The sequence below is a fragment of the Columba livia genome, chromosome 1 (genome assembly GCF_036013475.1).
Source record: "Columba livia isolate bColLiv1 breed racing homer chromosome 1, bColLiv1.pat.W.v2, whole genome shotgun sequence".
Classification (NCBI taxonomy): domain Eukaryota; kingdom Metazoa; phylum Chordata; class Aves; order Columbiformes; family Columbidae; genus Columba; species Columba livia.
Genome location: NC_088602.1, coordinates 171,982,207 through 172,005,548, shown reverse-complemented (window position 1 = coordinate 172,005,548; position 23,342 = coordinate 171,982,207). Strand labels below are relative to the sequence as shown.

The 23,342-nt window shown below is 51.8% G+C and overlaps 2 protein-coding genes across 5 annotated transcripts in view; one reads left to right on the top strand and one right to left on the bottom strand.

Annotated features, from left to right (window-relative positions):
* SGSM3 (small G protein signaling modulator 3) overlaps positions 1-10,991 on the top strand; it is a 31,001-nt gene extending 20,010 nt beyond the window's left edge. For all 3 annotated transcript variants that reach the window (XM_065046738.1, XM_065046748.1, XM_005510087.3), the window contains exons 12-22: positions 3,243-3,370; positions 3,618-3,773; positions 4,329-4,383; positions 4,824-4,873; positions 6,103-6,255; positions 6,355-6,425; positions 6,764-6,812; positions 7,145-7,230; positions 7,602-7,724; positions 9,312-9,372; positions 9,775-10,991. In XM_065046738.1, the coding sequence (XP_064902810.1) occupies positions 3,243-3,370; positions 3,618-3,773; positions 4,329-4,383; positions 4,824-4,873; positions 6,103-6,255; positions 6,355-6,425; positions 6,764-6,812; positions 7,145-7,230; positions 7,602-7,724; positions 9,312-9,372; positions 9,775-9,858 (1,016 nt within the window). In that variant the 3' untranslated portion in view covers positions 9,859-10,991. The remainder of the gene's footprint in view (positions 1-3,242; positions 3,371-3,617; positions 3,774-4,328; positions 4,384-4,823; positions 4,874-6,102; positions 6,256-6,354; positions 6,426-6,763; positions 6,813-7,144; positions 7,231-7,601; positions 7,725-9,311; positions 9,373-9,774) is intronic.
* Positions 10,992-15,138: 4,147 nt separating this feature from the next.
* Positions 15,139-23,342, bottom strand: part of MRTFA (myocardin related transcription factor A) — a 95,519-nt gene continuing 87,315 nt past the window's right edge. For both annotated transcript variants that reach the window (XM_065046729.1, XM_065046722.1), the window contains 8 exons: positions 22,963-23,118; positions 22,190-22,443; positions 21,672-21,843; positions 20,289-21,404; positions 18,946-19,116; positions 16,644-16,817; positions 16,163-16,223; positions 15,139-15,724 (listed from right to left, as the gene is read on the bottom strand). In XM_065046729.1, coding sequence (XP_064902801.1) covers positions 15,225-15,724; positions 16,163-16,223; positions 16,644-16,817; positions 18,946-19,116; positions 20,289-21,404; positions 21,672-21,843; positions 22,190-22,443; positions 22,963-23,118 — 2,604 coding nt within the window. In that variant the 3' untranslated portion in view covers positions 15,139-15,224. The remainder of the gene's footprint in view (positions 15,725-16,162; positions 16,224-16,643; positions 16,818-18,945; positions 19,117-20,288; positions 21,405-21,671; positions 21,844-22,189; positions 22,444-22,962; positions 23,119-23,342) is intronic.

Genomic DNA, 23,342 nt, shown 5'->3' with positions numbered 1-23,342 from the left:
AACATCTCTGAAGGTCTGTGACAGGGCAGGATGGTCCAATTTGTCCAAGTTTATAAATGCAACCATCACTGGTGTTCCTCCTTACTTACTCTGGGAGCTAATGTGAACACTTTTAAATCTGAATTTTCGTTGCTAATGAGCTAAGCCAGCTTATGTCCAGAAAGCACACAGCGAAAATAGGTTTTGCATGGGTTTAAAAGTAACTTGCTTCTGTGACTCCATAATACCTCTTTCTATTGTAAGCCTCACTGTCATCACCTTCTTGAAATTGCTCCATCTCACCACAGAAATTGTTTTTCCGGTGAAAGGCAATATACTGAATTTACAGGGTTCATACAGTGTTCCTGTTGTAGTTGAAATGGCCTGAATAAATCTAAAATTGGGTTTAACTGCTCTTTTCAGATAAGAACTTTTCTGATGTTCTCTGGCATGGTGATATATTGTCACAGGGTTGCTGCAAGCACATACAGTATTACATATATAAGTTATGGTAGAAGACCAATCAAGCTGTAAAGTCAAGCATGCAGAAGTGAAGAAATACAGGAAAGTTGCTTGTTCAATCTAAATTCAGACCTCTTGTATGTAATGTTATCATACAGTCACCACAGACTGAGCTGGCAGGGAACGTGACTGCCAAACATGTCTTTCTTGTGTTTCAGATAGTCTCCTTGACCAAGTTTGGGTAGCTTTATGGAGGTGATACTGAGTTATACCCATGCACAAAGATAAATTTGAAGTCCAAGCTTCAAAATGTATCAATGGTAGAACTGAGGCAATTATCAGTGTTTTCTCATTTTAGTGGGATTTCTGTACAGTGACTATCATGTTTTTTACCTAGTAGTATTGCTAGTATTTACAATGTTGATTAAAATGCAGAAGTTGTCATCCTGCAGCAGGTGACCAGAATGGCAAACCTTGTCCCAGGTGAGGGGGAGGAAAGCTCGAATGTGATGAATTCACCTTATACTGGAAGCTGACAATCAACCTGAAGTGTAAACTCTGCAGCCTGTGCTAGTTACTGTGTAGAGCTGGTACATAGCTCTTGTCTGGGTAGGAGTAAGAACTTACCCAGAACTTAATTCTTCCTTAGAGTGAATGCAGATTTAGTAGTGACATGGACAGGAGTTGTAGAATCACAGGAGCACTGTTTGGAAGGGTCCTCTAGATGTCTGGAGAAAAGGAGGCTGAGGGGAGACCTTATCACTCTCTACAACTACTCTGCAACAAGGAGGCTGTAGCATGCAGGTCTCTTCTCCCAAGTAGCAAGTGATAGGACAAGAGGAAATGGCCTCAAGTTGCACCAGGGGAAGAAGAAACAGCAAAAGCTAGTTCACTGGAGAACAAGGTGTGCATGTTGCCCTTTTCCTATTGGATGGGCATTGCAGCAAGGAAATGCAGGAGAGCTAGTCCTCCTCTGCAGAACTGTGCAGCTCGTTGGCCTCCCCAGCTCCAAATAGAGCCTCCTCACCTGTGGCCAATCCTGTGTGGGCTTCCTTCTTTTGGAAACGTATGTGCAGGCATGGTGGAAACCCCGTTCGCTTTCCTCAGTATCACGCGTACTCTCAGGTGGGAGGGTGGGGAACTTGCTTCCCATATCTCCTGCATGTGTTTGGGTGGGATTGATCTGAGTACAGAGGGAGGAGCACGGTATTTTGGCCAGAAGGGACAGAATGATGACAGAAAGAATTAGTGATCTATGTAGATGAGGGCAGCCCACAGAGCCGGTGTGGCTGTAGCTGAGTTGTTTCTTCTTTAGTCACATTCTGGTTTAGCAACATGAATTTTCTGGGAATCCTCACCATCTGCGTGATCACATATCTCACTACAGATTCAGAGATACAAAGATTGTAAATAGAGTTCTCACATGCTCTGTTTCCTACCCCTGGCCACAGAGGAGGAGGCTTTGTTAATTTTCGTTGCTTGAGCTGGGAGTAAGTATGTCCTACAGTTTTTCTAGTCCAGAAGCAAAGTTCAGTTTTCTCTTAAGCCCTGTGTGTTTGCTTCTCTAATCATTTAATTTAGCAAATAGAAAACAACTATAAAAAAAATTTAAATCTAATTTTGTGCTTCTCTTTATGTTCTTAAAGTTATAGTCTTTTTAATTAGGGTAACTTGTGATTAAAAGATACTTTTCAATAAGCAGAAGCTTCATGTGTACTTAGCTGTTGCAGCAGCTGTATAGCTCAGGCCACATATTGGTTTCTATAATGCTGTTAGAAGATAAGCAGAGTACTGATTTGCTAGCCAATTATTTACTTGGGTCTTGCATAAAAGCTGTGTTTGTTTAAAAATTGGAGTTCAGTGAAAAATACACTGGTTTAAATATTGATTTCGTTGATCAAGCTACTACATCTTCAGTATATTATAGAGAGAGCAAAAACAGATGTATGAAAATACACTTTGAGTTTTTAAAAACATCTTTTTTTTTATTATTTTTTTTTTTTAGAAAAAGAAGCAAATGGTTCATTGTTCCTAAACATCATGAACCCAATTTTTAAGGCATTTAGATACATTAACTACCTAAAGAATCCATCCTCTTAGATAACTTTGTGCATAATTTAATAGAGATAGGCTGTCAAAACTCCTGGGGGAATTAGTCACAGTTGAAATATGCTTTGATAACTTTTACTTTGTGCTTATGACCATTTCTGTACACCCACAACCTTTGAAATCTGGCTCTTTGGGAGGTCAAGGTCTTAAGTAGATAGTGGCTTTTCTCTCATGCCTCTGATTTCTAGACTTGACACAGGAAAGTGGGCTGTCTTCATTTTCCAAATATTTTTGAAGACTCAGTGAAGAATATGCTGTCAGCCTGTGAGGTATGCAAAAATCAGAAGTAGTTCAACCAAAAGCTGTTTCAGTTTCAGCAGAATTTTAGTTGAAGAGAGTTTTTGAAACTTTCCTGGTTTTGTGTCCCGCCATTCAGCTGTCTGTGTACTGCATAGACACTTCTACGTAGTACCTTGGTACAGAGAGTTGTCCAGTCAGATCAAAGGTGGCATCTTCCAGTTCATATGTGGTTTGAAATACCAGCTCCTTAAAATTTGACACAATCAAATTATATTGGTTATTTACATTACTGAATAGATGGGCAGTAAGCACCTGCCTTAGCATAGGCACTTCTAATGTCAGGCTTTTTTGATTTGTGTAGAATCAATGATTTCTAATGTTAACAAAAAAATAAATAACTCATACTTGCCTTCCTTTCCTCGCCTTTCCTCTGTCTATGTGGGCTCCCCCAGGGGATGAAGATCTGGAGGCACTGAAAGCCAAGAACATCAAGCAGACGGAGCTGGTGGCCGACCTGCGTGAGGCCATTCTCCAGGTGGCACGGCACTTCCAGTGTGTGGATCCCAAGAACTGCAGCATTGTGAGTAGGAACAGCTGGATCTGCACTGCTGTGGGCTCCAGGCATGAGTGTTGAGACTTCACCACAGGACAGGGCTGCTCAAATGCTCCTGGAGCGTGTAGGCTCAAGGAGTGGTGGCTGAGAGACTCTCTACCTGCTAGGAGAAGGAAAAAGTTTGGGAACAGGGGTATGCAAAGCTTTGGCAGATCAGCTGAGAGTCATCTGTTGCTTTTCATTCCTCTTTGCTCTTCCTCCACATGCATGCCAGGATCTGACTCCAGACTACAGCATGGAGAGCCACCAGCGGGACCACGAGAACTACGTGGCCTGTTCCCGCAACCGCCGACGAAGAGCCAAGGCTCTGCTGGACTTTGAGCGCCACGATGATGATGAGCTGGGCTTCCGCAAGAATGACATCATTACGGTGCGTCAGCCTGTGAGACAGGGACCATGGCAAGGCCATGCAGACCCAGCATGTTTGGGACACTGCACTGCCCCTTCTGGAGGGAAAGAAGGAAAGGAGGTCAGCTCTGAGCCCAGTTAGGTGTCCCAGGGAAGTGACTGGTGTTTCTAGGGGCTGCCTGAGGATGATGCAGAATGTTCCTGTGAGCGTTGTCTTGTGGGTCATTCTCAATACAACCACAGAGTCCCTTCCCTGGCTGTCATGCAGCTGAGCAAAAGATTGATTTGGTCCAACCTGGGTCCTGGTTTAACACTGCACACTAAGCTGTGGTAAGACTGTAAAAGCAACCATTTGTGTTTTAGCTGTGGGCATCCCATCTGAAACTGGGGAAAACAGGAATAGCATTGTGTTTGTGGTAGCCTTTTGCACTTGAAGGCCATAGGCCATGTGAGAAGAGAACATTAGCAAAAGAGTTGAGTAGAAGCAGTTCTTTATTGTGCACGTACAGCCGGGCAGCTGGAGCCATCCTGGCACTGCACTCTCTTGAACCAGTGTTTCTCACTCCCTGTTTTTCAGATCATTTCCCAGAAGGACGAGCACTGTTGGGTGGGAGAGCTGAATGGACTGAGAGGTGAGAGCAGGACGGGTTTCATGGGGCAGAGTGGGGCTGGATACGGAGCAACCATTCATCCACAGCAACCGCTCTGGCAAGTTCGCAGCAAAGAGTCTGCCTGAAGCATCTGCCAGGGACAAGGGGGATGTTAAATCAGGGTCTGAGAGCAGCAGCGCAGCTTCTTGCAAACAGCCAGTTTAGGTTCCATCCTCCTGGCACAGGGTGGTTGGATGCAGGTCGTCTCTGCTGCTTGTGGGCAGTGTCCTGTAGTTGGCTGCTTCTTGCAGCTGCCTTAATTCTTGTGATTTTGAGGCTGCTCAAAATCCTCAAAACCCCCTCCTTCCTTGGGGGTTGCACCCTTTGAACTCTGATTTATTCTCAGCTTCCAGTGGGCTCTGCTCTTGTCTGTGTCAGAGGTTTCTCAGTGTCAGACTCATTTCTTTGTCCATTCTTCATAGGTTGGTTTCCTGCAAAATTTGTGGAGATCTTGGATGAGAGGAGCAAAGAGGTAATTAAAAAAAACCCACAACACAATAAACAAAAAAAGAAAACCAAAGCTAACAGAAAAAAGTCATTTCATAGATGAAAAGACATTGTTGAAAAGAGCGACATATTTTCCTTCTTAAGTCTGTCTGTTCTCTCTGGCTATCACACACTTAGTGATATGATCAGGCAGGTTGTCTTCCTGAACCTGTTTGCTCAACTTCCTGATGTTGACCAAGTGGAGAACAAAGGCCCCAAAGGGCTGCCAGGGGCAGCTGAGTGAGATGCTGGGGCTTGCAAGGCCCCTAGAGAAGAGCTTTGGAAAAGCAGAGGAAGCAGCAGGATTCTGTGGGCCTTGTTTCTGCCCACTCCCACTGCTCCCTTCCTCCTTTGAGCCTGTGCCTGTGGATCCTGCTCATGCTTTGTGGTCACCCCAAGCAGCTGTGCCCGAGGGGACACCGTAGCAGTTCCTCTCTCAACTGGCAGTGGTGAAATCCCACCTGTTTAGAGCAGGTACCTCAGTATGGCCCCAAGGCTGGGATAACGGGTAGGAGATGTCATTAACTCTTGGCCTAGACAACTTGCAGGGGAAGTGGAGAAGGCCCTGTTCTCCCTCTTCTCCTCAGCATTTAGAGTGTGAGGAAGGGCTCAAAGACTGACCTGAGGCCCCAAGAGAAGCCTCTAGAGAGATGTCATAATTGATATCTCACTTGCTTCCTCACCCCCTGCTCAGGGCTGGTTTCGTAGGCACAGATCACCTCTCTGTGCATAAACACACCCTGTGCTGCTGACCAGTTCTCCTCCCAACTGTGGAAACAGAGATGATCCTTCATGTGAACAGCATATCAGGGTGACACCTCGGTGTGGTGTACCAGCTGACCTGTTTGCCTCGGCTTTTAGCAGCTTACAGAGTCCCAGAAACCCTCAGTGAAAGTTCCACTCCTTACCTCAGCACCACACCAAACTGCAGCAGTTCCTATGTGCTGAACGCTGCCAGGATGGTGCTTGGGTCACCTGTGGTCTCCTGGGCAGCACCCAGCTCACAAAGGTCCTGCTGTCCCAGCAGCTCCCAGGGGAACAACACTGAACATGGTTCCTTATGTAAAAACCAGTAAGAGCATCGGGGGTTATGAGAGGGGACTGGTGGGCACCTGGGGGTGGAAGAGATGTGCACGGAGAAGCTGTAGGTGAGCAACCACCTCCATGCTCTGCTCCTCGCTAGTGTGCTGAGAGCTGGCTCTTTGTGTTCCTCAGTACTCCATTGCTGGAGATGACTCAGTCACAGAGGGGGTGACGGACTTAGTGCGAGGAACGCTGTGTCCAGCTTTGAAGTCCATATTTGAACATGGATTGAAGAAGCCATCTCTGCTGGGGGGGGCCTGCCATCCCTGGCTGTTTATCGAGGAGGTGAGATGTCTTGGTTCCCTTTGTGGGGCAGCGTTGCCAGAGAGCTGGGCTGAGGGGGCTGTAGGGCAGAGTGTACTGACTGCCCCTCTGCCCTACTAGGCTGCGAGCCGGGAAGTGGAACGGGACTTTGACTCCGTGTATTCTCGCCTTGTGCTCTGCAAGACTTACAGGTAATGCCACTTTAGACACACCAGGCAGCTGGGTCTGCACCCTGCTCGTAGAACTGCTGCTGCTCTCCGCCTTGGGAAGGGTCATGATCTGTCCCATCTTTCTCGGGCTGTGCTGTCACCTGGCTGCTGCGCCTATGCTGACGTGGGGCTGGCAGTGGCACTTGTCAACTTCCCCGGGCTCCTGTGTTTGCTTCTGGGTCTGTATCTTGTTCTCTCATGGCTGGGTCACCTGTGGGCTCAGCAGCAGCAAGGGAGCTGTTGGGCTATGGAGGGCTGAAAGCCTGCATGTGCCCAGGGTGGCTCTGGAGCTAGCTACATCTCTGCTGTGATCTCTGCAGGCTTGATGAAGACGGCAAAGTCCTCACTCCAGAGGAGCTGCTTTACCGGGTGAGTGCTGCCCCCAGCCCAGCCAGAGCCCAGCTCCTAATGTGGGGAAGTTTCCCATGGAGGCTGCTGGAGGGTGATGTCCATCTCTAGGGAGATGCTCGAGAGTCTCCCAGACCTTCCCTGATGGGAAGAAGTAGAGACACCACATTCCTGGGAAAAGGCAGAAAGTGAACCCATCAGGAACGTTTGGCCCCTCTGATGTTAGTGGGTGGCGCTGGGCAAGGGTGGGAAGCTCTGGGGAGGGCAGCATTTAACTGTGTTGCTGGAATGGATGCCCAGCCCAGCCTAAGGCTGATCTGAGAAGGTGGTGACCACGTCTTTCCACCCTGCAGGCAGTTCAGGCTGTGAACATAACGCATGATGCTGCACATGCACAGATGGACGTGAAGCTTCGTTCCCTCATCTGTGTTGGACTCAAGTGAGTCATCCAGTCCTGATACCCTCAGCATCAGGGGTTAGAGGAGCTTGGGAGGGGCCAGAGTGGGCTCAATGGCAGCAGTTGTTTCAGTCTACCCTAGGCCACAGGGTCTTTTTCTCTTCTCACTGCAGTAACTAAGTGGGACCTCCTCCTTTCTTGTTCATCATGCTGGCCTGGCTCCTGGCTGGAAGAATTAGCTGTTATTGCACTGAGTGGCTGACAAGTTTACTGTCAGTCCTGTCCCCTGTTCTCACTGGGGACAGGACTCGGGGCTGGAGTTAAAAGTTAGGCTGAAAATAGACTATCCCAAAGGAACAGGGCTTCATTCTCTGGCTTCAGCCAAATAACATGTCTCCACCCCATTGCTGCAGTGAACAGGTGCTGCATTTGTGGCTGGAGGTGCTATGCTCAAGCCTGCAGACTGTGGAGAAGTGGTTCCATCCCTGGTCGTTCCTGCGCAGTCCTGGCTGGGTGCAGATCAAATGTGAGCTGAGGTGAGTCTGTCCCCATCGGCCTTGCCAAGGTCTGAAAGGGATTTTCTCCTCCTCCCCTGCACGCGGTGGCCCTCACTACATCTGGCTTTGGGCCCTCTCCAGTGAGCAGCAGTGTGGGCTGCCCGGACACCCCCGCTGCAGAGATTTCCTTCTGTGTGCTGAGGCAGCAGCAACTGTCTAGACAGTTTAATGCAATGCCCTGTGCCTGCCTGATCAAGAGCTCCTGGGGAGCTGTCTTGACAAGCAGGCAGCCTCTGCCTGCCAGCAGCCTCCTGCTGTGCCCTGCACCTCCTCTGATGGAGAGAAACTCCCTTTTCCAGCCCTCTGCTCTCCAGGTCCTCTGCCAGCCACCATGAGTGTGAGCAGGGCACAGGGAACGTGCTAGGGACACAGTCTGTCCATGGCCGGGAAGGAGTCAGGCACCATCTGACTTGTGGTTAAGTGAGTGAGTGGTGTTGGGGGGCTGAGCACAACTCCAGTGCCTGATCTTGCACAAAGCACATCTCTTGGAGCCCAGAGCACACACCTCTGTGCTCTTGGCCTTCCCGCACTCTGCAAAGCCACATCCAGCCCCAGGGAGCTGAGAGCAAACCCCTCAGCCACCACCACCACTCCAGCCCCATTGGTGCTGCTGGCTTTTGGCTGCACCAGCTGGTTACCAGCCCCAGTGGGAGCATCTGTAGCAGGGAGCAGGCCTGTGTGTGCGCCTCGGGGTGCCCTGTTCTCCTCGTCTGCTGTGGAATGGGAGGAAGGGTGTCCTTTCCACCTCTGCAGCAGTGTACTACAGCTGCTTTCATGCAGCACAGGGGCGTCAGATCAGCAGAGCCGGAGGACCAAGTGGGACTGGTTCATGGCTGGACCAGTCTTCGACCAGTCTTCGTGTGGGGCAGGAGCAGAGGCTTTTGCTGTATTTCTCGCAGGCAGCTTCCTTAGGAGGGCCCCCCACTGCTGCTGGAGTTGGAGGAGACCCCCACACAGGAGTTTCTCCTGAGACCGAAGGACTGAGGTGCTTGTTGCCAGGAGGTCTGAGGTCTGCATCACTGTCCTAGGGACAGGGTTCGCACTGTACCTACAGCCCCCAATTAGAGCTGGGTCCAGCAAGGGAGCTCCACGTGCCATCCCCATGTGGCTCTTGTGAATGGGGGCCAGGACATTTCTCTTACTCCAGGGAGAGCAAGAGGGATGCAGAGCTCTGGGTTGCTACTGGCAGGAGTCTGCTTTCTGGAGAGGAACCTGCAAGGCCCCCATAGCCAGCTGCGTGCAGTCCTCAGCCATGTTTGTCTGAGGGCTGGCAGGGCCCAGGGCTGCCTGGGCCTCCCTGCACTGCTCTGTCAGGCTCTGTAGGGGTTGCACTTGAGTCACATCTTCAAGCTTCTCTTCCCAGCCTGGCAGGATCTGAAGCCCAGAGCGGAGAAAGGAACAGGGGATGAGTGGTTGGTGCTGCCCTTTCAACACCAACAAACAAGGATTTCCATCCTTGTAAGCTTAGTGACGTGCTGGGGCAAGCTGAGGAGCCAGCGCAATTGTGTGCCTGGGGGCAAGGGATGTGATTTGTGTGTGTGTTACCATCGCTGTCTTCCATTGCAGAGTCCTCTGCAAATTTGCCTTCAGCCTCTCTCAGGACTGGGAGCTGCCAATAAAGAGGGAGGTGAGTACGTGACATCTCTCACTCTCTCCCTCAGCCGTGGGCTTCGCTTCTGCTTCACTCTCCCAGTTTTGTGCTCCAGCCCATCCTCTGCACCGGAGGCTGTGGATGGGGCCGCTGTCCCTGCCGGGGCAGGCTGTGTGTGGGAGCTGCGTGGCTGTGCTGGCAGAGGGTGCTGCCTGCCCGTGCCCAGCAGGGGCGGAGGGAAATGTCAGGCCTCCCTCTTCCCCGGTGCTCTCCAAACCACAGGGCCTCTCCCTGGTTCAGCCGTGCCGAGGTGGGAAGTGGAGAAGGCTGCTCTGTCTGGGTGCCGGAGACCTCGGCATGCTTGGGCTCTGCCTACAGGCACAACCTCCCCTGTTCTGGTTGTGGGGTACTGACCCAGCTCTCTGTGTTGTCCTGCAGGAGAAGGAGAAGAAACCACTGAAGGAAGGGGTGCAGGACATGCTCGTGAAGCACCATCTCTTCAGCTGGGACATAGATGGGTGACCCACAACCCACCCCATCCCGGGGAACCTTCTCAATGGCGCACACTCCTTTCCCCCACCCCCATCATGTCTCACCCCTTGCCCTCCCCCACCCCACCCACTTGTATCTGTGACAAAATCCCCTTTGAGGGGGCTGCCAGGCCACCTGGGACAGATGGCAGCAGTGCCAAGATGCCAAGCTGCACACCCGAGGGAGGTGAAGGTTGAGGGTGAAACTGAAAAGGGACAAGTGTGCTCTGGCCAAAAAAAAAAAGTGCCCCCTCCCAGCCTTCCCTGTCTCTGCCACCCCCGTCTTCTGCTTGCCTCAGCCCTTCTTCTCCACGATGCTTGGGGGAGCAGCCTGGCTCATAGCCCTGTGGGCCAGCAGCTGCGAGGGGGTGTGGCGTGGCTGCTGCTGTGGCTGTGGGGAAGCAGCAGCCCTTGTGGGGTGGCTTTGACCCATGAGAGCTGGTGTGGTTGGCAGGTGGCACTGCAGGTGTCAGGGGAATGGGGCTGGTGAGAGACTGATGGCTGCACAGGAGCAGGGACAGCACATCCCCCCGTGCCAGCCAAGGGCTCCCCTCTGGCCTGGAGAGGGATGGCAAAGCCTGAAGCACTTGGACATGTTCCTCTGACCTGGAGCCGGGGCTGAAAAGGGGGAACCAGCATCAGCCTCATCACAGCTCCTGGCACTGGTTGTGGGGGGTGTTGACAAGAGGTGTCCGACTCCGTGGGCCTGTTACCACTGAAACAGCCTTGGGGATGGGCCTTATCTCCTCTGGGAGCAGACATAAAAAAACACCTCTCCCCTCCACAGGAGTGTTTCATGCTGTCATTTTAGCCTCTAGATGATTTTTACTGTTTACCAAAAAGCTGTAAATTAACTCCAGGAAGGTGTATATTTTGGCACTGTTGTAGCTCAGGACGGGGTTCAGGTTGGAGCTGGCTCAGGGAGACAAACGTCCTCCTCGCCCTGCGGAGGCAGCAGGGATGCAGGTCAGGAGTGGAGAATTGCTGCGTTGTGGTGGTGGCTCTGGATACGGAGTCTGTGACTTTCTACTGAAAGCGCTTGTCTGTGAGCACAAACTACTCGTGAAATGACACTAGATTCTTACTTTATTTGGTGGGTTTGTAAATAAACTGCATCTTGGGAGAGTGCCAGGCTTTGGCTTCCTTTGTTGACAGGGCCAGGACTAGATGCAACTCTTAATTTCTGCCCATTTATGATGATGACCCCATTTCTGCGCTGTCTCCTGCCATCATCAAGCTGAGGCACCGTGGGCACTCCTCAGCAGCCTCGCCTCAGACGGGCTGGTGGCTGGGGCAGGAGCTGCTGTGCTGCCAGCAGGGCCCCAGAAAAAGCAAGAAACACCCAAAACTAGGGGGTGTGGGGACACAGCAGGAGGATGGCCCTTAGCAAAGGGAGAGGGGCTGGCTGAGAACAGGGCTGGGCGGTGATGGGCAACAGTGTTGTGTGCACAGTAACCAGCTTCTCCAGAAAAACCAGGTGGAGTCGCTTCTGCAAAGTACAACAGTAGCCGGGCACAGGCCTGGGGACAACCATGTGCGAAAGCCCAAGCTCACGGGCGGGTGGAAGTTGCAGCATATTTACTGATGTTACAATTAGTATTTTCAGACAAATTCCAGCTCAGCATCTGGCTGAGGAAGGCTGCAGTATCATCTCGTCACCACAGCAGCTGGGGTCCAGACCAGGTGGCGGGGCTGGGGGAGGCTGCAAAGGCTTCCTGTGCTTCTCCTACTGTAGGTGCAGGGTAGGTAATTTCCATACACCAAGGGAGTCTCCCTGCAGCTGAGAAGGGATGATGCATCACTACTCAGGCTTCTTTTTTATGGAGGGTTTGAAAAAGACCCAGAGGGCTCACCTCCCGCACCCCGCTTAGCTGGAAAAGGCAGAGTGGCCCTAAGCCCTCCCACTAGCGTAGCAGAGACTTTTTTTGAGGACATGGCTGTTTGGAATTTTTTTAATAAAATGATTTTTTTTCAAATATTTGTAACTGAAAAAATAATTCAATTTAAAGATCCATTCTCTCCCCCATTAACTTGTCACTTCTTTTATCCTTTTCCAGTTGAATACTCGCTCCATATCCGATGCCCCAACACCATCCGTCTGGGATGGTGCTGATCACCCCTCGCCGTTTGCTGCATAGTGGGAGAGTGCGTGCTAGTCAAATACACATTACAAACAAGTAGTGGTTACAGCAGAAAGATTCAGGATTACATTCAAGGTAGAGGCAGAACATCAGAATTTGTTTTTCCCAACGGGTGCAAAAATGTATGTCCAGGGGAATACCTCTTCTGACAAAGAACTATTGGACTATTATTCAAACAAATAATAGTAAGAAAGTGGAGAACTGAGTGAGCCTGCTCTGGGCACTGCTTGGGGAAAAGACTTTCTAAAGTTTCGTGGGATGAGGCATCACCTTCCCCTCTGCCCCCAGGCACAGGCTGGCTCTCCTCACACAAGCCCCTTTTGCAGATGGGTGCTGGCAGGTTGGCTGGTTTCCTCAGGAGGGGAGGCTCATGGATCTGGACCCACCTGCCAATTTTGAGTAAGTTGGGCAAATTTAATGTAATTAAATTCCTACAGAGTTTCACAAATGAAGGTGGGTGGGCGAAGGTGAAAGGGAGCAGCTGTGAGCTCAGCCTTTCACCAGCAACCCTGGGGAAGGGCTAAATCAGTAAAGAGCATTCGCAGCTCTCTGCCAACAGATACTGGGGTGCCTGGCCCAGTGTGTGAGGAGCCATGGCTGGGCAGGCCGGGACTGCGTCGGAGTGCTCTCACCTTCCTCTAGGAGCTCATTGCACTTTGATAATTGCATTCTTTATTTACTGGCTGCAGCTTTGCAATTATTTGTACAAAAGAAATCACACAGCTAGTTTTTGTTGGAGGCTACTGCTCACTGTGAGCTAAAATAAACTGATTTTGCTAGAGGGTGACAAACAGGCACCCTCACTTTTTCCACTTAGCATTTGAAACATCCTCCTGCTCCCCACCTACTTTACTCCTAAGAAACTACTTGCCTCCTGTGTCCACCTGGTCCCATGTCTGGGCAGGTGCCCTGGGGGAGCTGATGGGAGCGCTGTAAGGCAACTGCTAAAGCACTCACCGCATCTGTGAGTGCCAGGGCTGCGCCAGAAGGGCAGCGAGGGAGGGCTCAGGGGGGTCTAGGGGTGTCCACCAGTCCCAGTTATTCTGATTTTTAGGACAGGACACTGTAGCTTGGGCAACAGAAAGCTGGGCGGGGATGGGTACCGACAACACTGAGGGAGGCAGATAAGAGGCTCTGACTTGCTTAAAATTGGGGCTGGGAGAAGGAAGTGGGGGGGGCAGAAAGGAAGGAAGGTGCCAATGGGCTCCCCCTGCAAATGATTCAGAAAGTGGCTCCCGTGCAGTTAAAACAAGCAAATAGGGCTCAGGAAAGCAGAAGTTTCTCCCAGCTGCAAAAGAGGCATGACCCTACCCGGCTGCCACTTTAGTGGCCGATAGCCAGCATGTCACGTTGTGCAGGGCTGGCATTCACCTGCCCCACCGTGGAGCAAAGGTACCTAAACCCCTGTGGCAAGGCCTCCCGCTGAGATGAGCACCAGACACCAAAGGGGCAGGGGAGCAGCATGTGCCCACCCACTGCTGCCCTTCCCCAGCAGGCAGCACTGCCAGCCTGCGTGGTGGAAATGGGAGCGCAGCATCTGCAGGGGGATATTAACAGGATGGCAGTTTATCGTTCTACTGCCTGAGCAGGGTCAGCACCTTAGTCCATATGATTTCAAAAGCCACTGTGTCCCTGTTCCCCCAGGCTCAGGCCGAGCTGCCCTGACCCAGCTCAGGGCTGCAGCCGGCAGAGCCGTGCGGAGAGGCGGCTGCGTGGGACACAGCTGGGCTATGGCTCACCTGGTAAATATGGCAGTGAGGTACTACCAATACTCACAGGAATTTAAAAGTGACGGGACTAACAGCACATGAGAGCCACAGCCCTGGGTTTCCAATGCAAAACCCCGCACAAGGAACAGCATCATCATGGCTCTGCCGCTTGTCAAGTCAGCAGCAACCCTGAGGCACCAGCCTGGGTGGCAGCTCATGGTGAGCAGCCATTTGCTTTTGCCTTTTACCCCACAGGCCTGGAGGGAAGAAAGAGCAGAGGTTTCACTGCCGCAGGGCAGAAGTCAGCTGCCCAGGACTTGCTTTTAGGCTCTCACTTCTCCACCAAAAGCAGCCCTCACAGTCGCACCACTGAGCTCAGCCCCGTGTTGTTCCACACAACCCCGGCTCACAGTGGCACTTCCCCTTCCTTGCCTGTTGGGTCTGACAGCCTCACAGCTGACCGCAGGAGACAGATTGCACATGGGCCCTGATGATGCTCATGGATAGCTGGGCCCCCTCACATGCTCCCCACAACACAGGGACGCTCTCTTGTCTTAACCCCCAACACAGGCTGCCTGCCTTGCTCACCTGGGGATGTTACAAGTGCTGTGGAGGGCGGGGGGGGTCTGGGGTATGCCTGAAGGTGACTCCAGACACAGCCAGAGGTCTGGGGCAGTGAAGGACAGATAGAATATATAAAGACCTGGACTTTAGCACCTTAAAAAATCTGTTTTGCAGCCTAAAGCGAGTGAAGCAAGCAGGCAAGGCCTCTCCAAGCTCAGCAATATTTGGGAAACCAGCTTAGACATTACCAGGTTGGTGGGGAGCCCTGGTTCCCTTTGGCTACATTTGGAAAAGGTGCCTGTTCTGCCCAGCTCCTCAGCCCCGGCAGACCAGACCCTCCCGACAGACGGCAGGTGGGGCACACAGCAGCCCTGCTGGGCCCCCAGCCAGCACTCCCGCCTTCGCATCCTGCTCCAGAGGTAGAATACCCTTCTGCAAATGTTAAACCGACCATGCCGGGCGAGCACAACCCCCTTTATTTGCCAATCCCAGCAAGGTGCGGGGTGCTGCTTCTGGAAACGGCTCAGGCCCAGTCATACTACATCCTGCTGCAAGGCGTGAGGGAAATCGTGTCTGGCAGCATCGCACCCCACACGCTGCCATTGCTGCTCCTGCCTGGAGGAAGACGGGCTGCTGGCTCCGTTCTCACCCAGGCTGGCCAGGCTGCACTGTGGGGGCAGGAGGCCACCAGCCCCTGCACTCCGTGCAGCCTCCTCTTGCTCCCCAGCAGCCATTCTCCCTGGCCTGGCCCGCTGCCCAGGCAGCAGTGACTCCAGCAGCACGTCTGCCTTTGCCACCACCACCGGCTTTGTGCAGGAAGGACACTGTTGGGGGAGGAGTACAAATACTAGGAGCTCGTTTCTTTTTTTTTGGTTGATTGGCCTCTTCCCCCCTGCATGCCTGTGCCCTCCCACTCCAGTTCCCTTCAGTCTCTGCTCACAGAGTTACAAGCAAGAATCCCAGTGCAGCTGCAGATCGTGTCCATCAAGGAAGTCTGTGGAAAAGAGGCTGGGAGCCGCAGTGCTGAGGGGAGCCAGGCTCATGACAGGCCCCCCTGGCAGCTCCAGCCAGTCCATGCTGTCCAAGTTAGCCTCAGCCAGATCCAGGGCTATGCTCCCAGAGGGCTCATGAGCAAAGTGCAATTCCGAGGTGTCCATAGGTGAAGGCGGGTGGTCCAGGATGGCCGAGCTGCTCAGCATCTCACTGTGGAGGTCATCGATCAGGGACAGGGGCTCCGGCCCATCGTGGCCTGCCGTCAGAAGCGGGAGGCCGGTGCTGCTCTCCAGGAAGTCCTCCAGCCGGCCCACAGGCACCGGCTGCCCCAAGGACACTGGCACCGCCAGCTCTGGGGATTGGTGGCTGCTGGGTGGTGAGGAGCAGGCTTGGGCCACGGGTGGTTCTTTCCCAGCTGGGGATGACTGATCCTTGAAGTCAGCAGAAATCTCTGTACAGGGAACAATCAGGCAGGCCAGAGCGAGGAAAAGCTTGGCCAAACACTGGGAAGATCTCTCCCACCTACCAGGGCAACAGGGAACCCCCAGACTGATCCATCACTGACCACCAACTGGAATAAGGAAACTCATCCTATGCCCACGCTTGGCTTGCTAAGGGAATTTTTCAGCCCACGTCCAGGGAATTCAAGCTCGGTCCAGTATCGCAGAAGAGATGTGCACAGATCTGTTGCAGCTGAGTCACCAATAACCTTTGTATCATACCAGTGCCTGACTGACGTCTCCCTTAGTGACTATTGCCAACACTAAAGGCACCAGCAGGGACACAGGACCAAGGATCTGGGCCATGAGAGGCTGTCCCTGCAGTGCTACGTATTCCCTGCAGTGCTCAAACCCAAAGACTATGGGAAATGCTGGCTTTGTCTCCTTACCTCCACTTTCGATGAGAATGTCAAACAGGTCATCCATATGCTGGCTGGAGCAGCCGTTCTCCTGGGAGAGCAAGCGCAGGATTAGCTTCCTATTTATCAGGGGAGCTTCTGCCTCCAGCAACAGCCATGGCTGCTGGCTCTGCTCCCTCAGCCCAGGGATGGGGCTGTTATCTAGCAAGAATGAGCACTCAGAGGCACGGCATAGAATCCTCCGTAACCCCAGGCTGTTACTGGATGGGAAGGTAGAGTCAGCAACTGCTGTACACACACTCATCAAGCAGTGAGTGGTTTGGGATCTCTACCTGTGGTTTAGCATCTGCCCCAGGCCCTCCAGCAGGTGTTCAGCTAGGAAGGCACAGTCAGAAAGGGACAGCTGTGTCTCTGTGCTCTATGACTGGCCCAGATCAGGAATCTAAGCAGATTTACAATGGCAACTTGTCACTTGCTCTCCAAGGAAACCAGGGAGAAGAATTGCACTCACCTGGGCCTTTGGCTGTTGCTTCATGGCCTCTTCATAGCCTGGTGGCTCTTTCATTGGGACCGAGGGAACAGGGAGAGGAGGTGGAGGAGTTCCAAAAAGTGATGTGTGCTGTTGCTGCTCCAGGTCCATCTGGGGCGGGGAAGAGGCAGCAGGAGAGCCGGGCTGCGATGAGGGCTGTTTAGAACAAAGGCAGAAGGAGTGATCAGAGGAAAACCCACATCAACAGCTGCTTTGAGACACCATCACCCTCTCTGTCGGTGAGTGCTGCACAGAGGTCTGCAGTGCTCTGCTCCCAGCAGCCTGGCTTCTTCTGTGTACTCTGTGCACTACGCCCTGGCTGCAGGGGAGGAAGACAGATTTCCCCTCCAACTCACAGCTGGAAATCTTTTGCTGATTTTTCTAATGCTAAAGCAACCACACCACAAACCACCACCGTTCGTGGATGGGGAGCCTCGTGTCCACATGGGGGATTCCTCTAGCACTTTGGAGACTGGAGGGCACGTCCATTGCTGTGTTCAGCCTACTCTGCGCAATATATCCAGGACCTGTCTTTTACCCATCTCCCTCTGCCGTGCCTGCTCTGGGGACACAAGAAAGCTTCATTAGCAGCAAGTTTTACAGCCTGACGGTGGGTGGAGAGCACCAGAGCACTCAGCAGCACCAGAGATCTCCAAAGGAAACCCCAAGTGTTGCAGGAAGTGGTGCTCATGACTCAGCTTTACCAGATGAATCAGCACACAACTGCCCATAAGCAAAGTTAAAACATGGATCAGGTGTCTGCCATTACAGGAGTTGTGCATGATCCACACTGAAGCTTAGTCCCCAGGCAGCAGTTGAATGCCAGTTCCAACACCTGTACATGTTCACACTCTTCCCCATCCTGTTTTCCCTGGAAAGCTGTTCATCTGTTCTGTGACCTGCAGGTAGAGAAGCAGCCCCAGGCCCTGGACAGCAGAGCTGCTCTGGGGTTTCTCTGTCCCTGAGAGGGGCTGCAAGCTGGCATTGTGGCACAGGCCATGGGGATGTGCTGGGAGGGCACCATTTTCAACGCACTGGGTGGGCCGGCTTTGCCAGGAGCACCAGTTTTCAGGGATCATTTGTGGAAACCATTGGGAAAGAATGGCTGCAGGTTTGGAGGTGCTGAGAAAGACAACGTGGCGTAGAATAGCTGCCTCAAGACCACCTGCAGGCTTCTGACCCTACCAGGAGGCAAAAGGATTAGGAGAGTCACTACAGATGCCTCCACAGCACACAAGCTAAGGGAGTCTGAGGGAAAAGGTACCTTTGCTCACTTTCTGCATTTCCTCAAAGGTCTCAAAGCAAACCAAGGCAACGACCCTTTGCAAAGTGGATATCCCACTCTGACTACACTAGAAGTGAATCTCGTCTTCATAACCTTCCCAGGATCTGACTCAGAAGTGGTCCTCCAAGCTCAAAAAACTGCTCATAATCTTTCTGTATCTTATCTTGATCACATGTTAGAGAGAGAGTTAAGTCATCGCTGATGTGGGCTAGAAAGGCAGGAGATGGTGCAGCAGGGTCTTTACAGCTGTCACCTGCAGAAGGGGTAAAGCCAAAGGTGGTCTCTTTCCTGAACCTGCATTGCACTTCACACTGAGATGATCAACAGGTACACTCAAGGCACAGGAATGGAAACCACAGCATGTTCATCCGTACCAGAGAGCAAAAGGTCACATCCTTTTGCCCCTCTCAGAGCTCATACGCTACCTTCAGTAGCAGATGTACTGCCCACACGCTCTCTCCATGCAGTAACCATCAGTTTAGCAGCACTCTTTCAAGAACTAGGGACACCACTGTGAACCAAGGCTGCCCACTCTGGCCTCGCATCATTTTTAATTGATAGACACTACTTGTTTAAAACACCACCTGGTATTCTGCCCCAATGTGGGACCAAAGGGCAGAAGCTAGTAAACTGTCAGGGTTTAGCCTGGAGCTCTTTGCTGTAAAGCCTCCACATCACCTTCAAGCATGCCCATATGGGAGGACCTCAAGGACACTTATTGCTCCTGAAACCTCCTGCCTGATGGGCTCACCATCACCGCTAGTTCAGCAGGAAGCAGGGAAATGGAGACGTTATGCCAGGCACCCCTTCTGCTTCCACAATCAAGCTGAAAACCAAACATTCCATGCAGCCTCAAGCTGTGACAGAAGCTGATGTGAGATCTCAATTGCTGTGACGATGGTCTCTGACCAGGATGTACGTCCCCTTCCCACCACTGTTACAAATCCCAGAAGCAGGCAAAGAAAAACAAGGAAGAAAAGTGAGCAGGCAGCAAGCTACCTTTCTGACAGATTGGTTTAGTCCTCTGGGCTGCTGCTGCTGCAGGGGCTGCTGCTGCTTCTGCTGCTGTGTGGGCTGCTGCTTCTGTGGCTGTGTGGGCTGCTGAGGGGTGCTGGCAGGCAGCTGACATGGTGGCTGGTTGGAAGTTTTAGCGGGCGATGATTGTACTCTCTGGAAAAAAAAAGGTATCTGTCAGAAGTTATTCTGCAAACGCAGCATGGAGCAAGGCTTGTGCTTCTTAAAGGATTTCTGAAGTTTGCTTTTCCCCACTCTTTATTCTTTAGGAAATTCAGTCAATTGTTCTGTTTCACCAAGCACAGAAATTGGATCGGGGTGGGATTCAGAGTCCTAAAAGGGGAGGTAGTGTCACGCTAAATCCCTGGACTATCCATGACATCCTTCAAGGGCTGGCAGAGCTGACATAAGACCTGTGCCCTTCTGGAGCAGTGGCTGGAGTTCTGGTGAGATACCCTGGGGTATCAAGGGTGACACTGGATGCTGATATTTAGACAGCTGACTGGCACCTCACCTGCTACACAGCAAATGCAGCCTGCTCAGTGCCTGCCACTGATGGCAGACACGGACACTTGCTCTGCAGAAGGTGCTAGAAATGTGGCAGCAGAGAATGCAAATCTTCTCTGGTGCCATGGAAGATGCTGGGGTTTGACTTATGCCATAAAATCTAGACATATTTATCCCTTCCTGGAAGAAACACTCGGAACACTTCTGTTAAGTGCTGAGCTCATGCCAACAGGGGAGTAGTAGATCATTTCTGATGAAAGACTCTGTTAACACTGAAATGCTGGCACGCATCAAGACAAAGAGCAGTCAAAAAGCAAAATGTCTGCTCTCGGGGTCTGATTTCAGCTCTCGGTTGACAAGGTGACCTATCTAGTCACTCTGAGTACAATCTCTCCAGTAAAGGACTGGTGAAATACAGTCTGACTTTTTTATTACTACAGGCATAGTTGTTTTTCAAAAATTAGTGAAATGTGGCAGCAAACCCTTGTCCTCCAAGCCTGAGATGCTGCCTGACAAAAGACAGAACCATGTGTTTGGAAGAACACTGAACAGCCTGTGTTGCACAATCAATTGTGCATTACTGTACACAGTTCATCACTGTCAACTTTCAGTCTTTTTGCTGAAGATCTGCTCACACTGCTTTGTTTTACCAAGCCAGGAACTACCAGCCATCATAGTCAGCAACTAAGCCCATTTAGTATTTACTGCACTGAATTTCCAACATGTTAAGTCATCCTGCAGCAACCTGAACCATGGGAGCAGGAAGAGGGAGAGAGGAACCCAACTGCTCACAGGAGGGATGTGATTTATCCCTTGCCTACCTGCAAGGCCGGGCAGCTACTCCCTGCCTTCCCGTGGGGCGAGAGGCCCTGCCTCTCGGCGCTCTGCTTGGTCACGGTGAGGACGATGTGGGTCCCTGTGGAGTCAGTGATGAGGGTGGGGGGAGGGGCGCCCTTGATGAGGTCGCTCAGGGCGTTCCCTTGCTGGCCAAGGAAAAGCCGCGGGCTGTTGGACTGGCACGGCGGCTCTGCTTCCGCGGCTGGCACCTCCTGCTTCACCATCACGGCTTTCTTTGGCACTGGGCTTGGATTCGAAGTGTCCATTTGGCTAGTGGTTGGTGCAGGGCTGAATTGGTCTGTTTGGCCACTGGATTGCTTTGTGGACTGGCAACTCAGGAAACCGTTTTCACTCTTGACCTGGGTGCCAAATGCTACTGGGCTGGAGGCAAGGGCTGTTCCGTCTCCGGCAGCCGCTGGGGCCGGTAGTGACTGCTGAGAGCGCTTCTCCTGCTCTAGCTGTAGTCTAAGCATCTCAACCAGCTGCTGCTTCTGCTTCAGCATGCGGGTGAGCTCCTCAATCTGCTTGTCCTTCTCCTGCAGCATCTGGTCTTTGTCCCTAACTTCTGCATCTCTGCTGTTACCAGTGCTGCACCGCTCTGACCTGGGTGCCGCGTTTACGCTGCAGGAGGCAGACTTTGAGCTTTCTTCCTTCACCAGGAACTGCACTGGAGACGTCTGCAAGGTGAGCTGGGTCAGGGGTGAAGTCACCATCTCTCCAAAGGTGTCTCCGGTGGCCGAGTTCTCATCCCCTGTGCTCATTTGTGAGCGCTCAGAAGGAGTGGGAGAGACAGGAGGAGTTGAGCCTGTGCTGCCAAACTTCATCACGCCACCACCGGTGACTGTGGCCACAACTACTTCTGCTGGTGCAATGCCAGTGGTGACCAGGGCTGGCCCTGTGCTCAGCCTGGCAGCTGGGAAGGCAACCACCACTTCGGCAGCTTTCGGAAGGATGGCTGCTGTGCTGGGCTTGGGAGTGGGGGTTGTTTGGCCGGCTGCACCGTTCTGCTCTTGGTAAGCTCTGAGACGCTCAATCAGGTCCGTCTTTGTGCCTGAGACAGGCAAGGCCCTCAACTTCAGCTCTTGCTTCAGCTCTGCTACCTGACAAGGTGGGGAAAAAAGAGGGCAGCATTAAGACACACTCTAAACAGAACAACTATTAACAGCTACCAGAGCCATGGGGCAAAGGACTAAACTGACCTCTCTGCAGGCCAACAACCCCACACCTCAGGTACAGACTGCAGACCTGTTATCACGAACTCCTGTCAGTTGGCCTCAGCCCCGCTCTGGGGCAGCAACATCAATCAGTACTGCCCTCTCCACTGACATGGGCAAAAAAAGGGCTGTGCAGCTTCACAGGACACTTACCTTCATTTCATCCAGGTTGGCAGGGAGAGGGCCAGGTTTGCCCACTGCAGCATTACTGTTTTGCCGCATCAGCCCACTGGAACCCGAGGATACTGAAGATGCGTTGCTGACTGTGGCAGAGAGATTGCGTACAGCAGGAGCACTGGCACCACTCTGCTGCTCTCCTGGAGGCCTGCAGGGCAAGAAAAAACACAGGCATCAAAACCAAGGTGGAAAAGCACCTCAGTGTCAACAATCGTACATGTTCAGAAACATCTGGGTCACTAATGCCACCCTAGACACTAAAACACACCAGTGCCTTTGACCATATCTGTGCCCCTTGTCCTGCCAACCAACTCACTTCATCTGCTTTTGTCTGATTCATCTGACACTGGCCCTTTTTGCAGCCTGCTGTAACCTAACAGGACTGAGGACATTACAGCCAACTGCCCCACCTCACACCCTGAATACAATGATTCTGGTAACAGCACAGGGGAAGAAATGCTTTCTGAGAGAGAGCTGGCACATAGGATCCATACTTTGGTGGGGCTGGCAGGATGGTCTGATAGTTGTAGTGCTGCTGCTGCTGCTGGTTGAGGATCTGAAGCTGAAGAAAGAGCTGCTGCTGCTGCAATATTTTGGCATAGGATGAATCCATGGGAGGAGCTCCCTTGTCCTGCTTTTGGTCCGGGGGAATATACTGATGATATTTAAGCTTCTTGACTTTCGGCTTCAACTCCTTGGCTTTTTTACTGCGCTGGGACTTCTCACTAGCAGACTTGGGCTGACTTTGCTATTTAGAAGAAAAGGAAGGAGCAAATAAGAACGAAAACACTTTAATAACATAACACCCCACATAAACCAGAATGTACACTGGAATTTTCATTTCAAAATTCTCCACATTTGACCTGAGGGTCTTTCCTGGCTTCTCTAACTCAGGCAAAAGTAGTCAAAGCGTGCACAGCATCTTACACAGCACCATAATGCAGGTCACAGAAAAACAGCCATTCATCTTTCCCAGCACACCAGATCACTTGCTCATACAGTGCAGACTCACTGACTCTAATCACGGACAACACTGATTGTTTCAAAACATTTTGCATTCAGGACCCATTTTACACAAGGTGAATACATCAAGGAACAGAAAAACCTACTAAATATGTTACCAGTGTCAGAGGAAGACACTAGTGAGAACTAAGCTTTCTTTCCTTTGCATCTGTTAACACAATACTTCCAACTCCAAACCTTCTTCAGAATAACCATCTTATCTTCCTTCAGACTATAACAATGAAGAAATCAGCCAAAATAGTACCTTAATGAGCGTTGGTGGGGGCTTGGCAGCAGTAAGAGCTGCTCCGTTGGTAAGACTAGAGGGCAGAAGAGGTGGAGGTGGCAGAGGCGGGGGCGGCTGTTCAGGTAGGAAAAGTGTTTCACTGGAGTCTGTGCTAATCTGCAGTTGAGATGTACCCTGCAGGGACAGAAAAAGGCATAATGAATTCATACACGAGGAGGGAAACAGTTTAAGAAAGTGCAGGAGGTGCCCACTTAAAGGGAAGCAGCACAGGTTGCATGTCATTAATTAGACTCCTTTAACCCACTGCTTCAGTTGTCCCTGAGAAGCAGCACAACTTCTTAGGGCAGAAAAGGAATCAAAATCCCAGACCTGTATCTCCCCGTGTTGTCTGCCAGAAT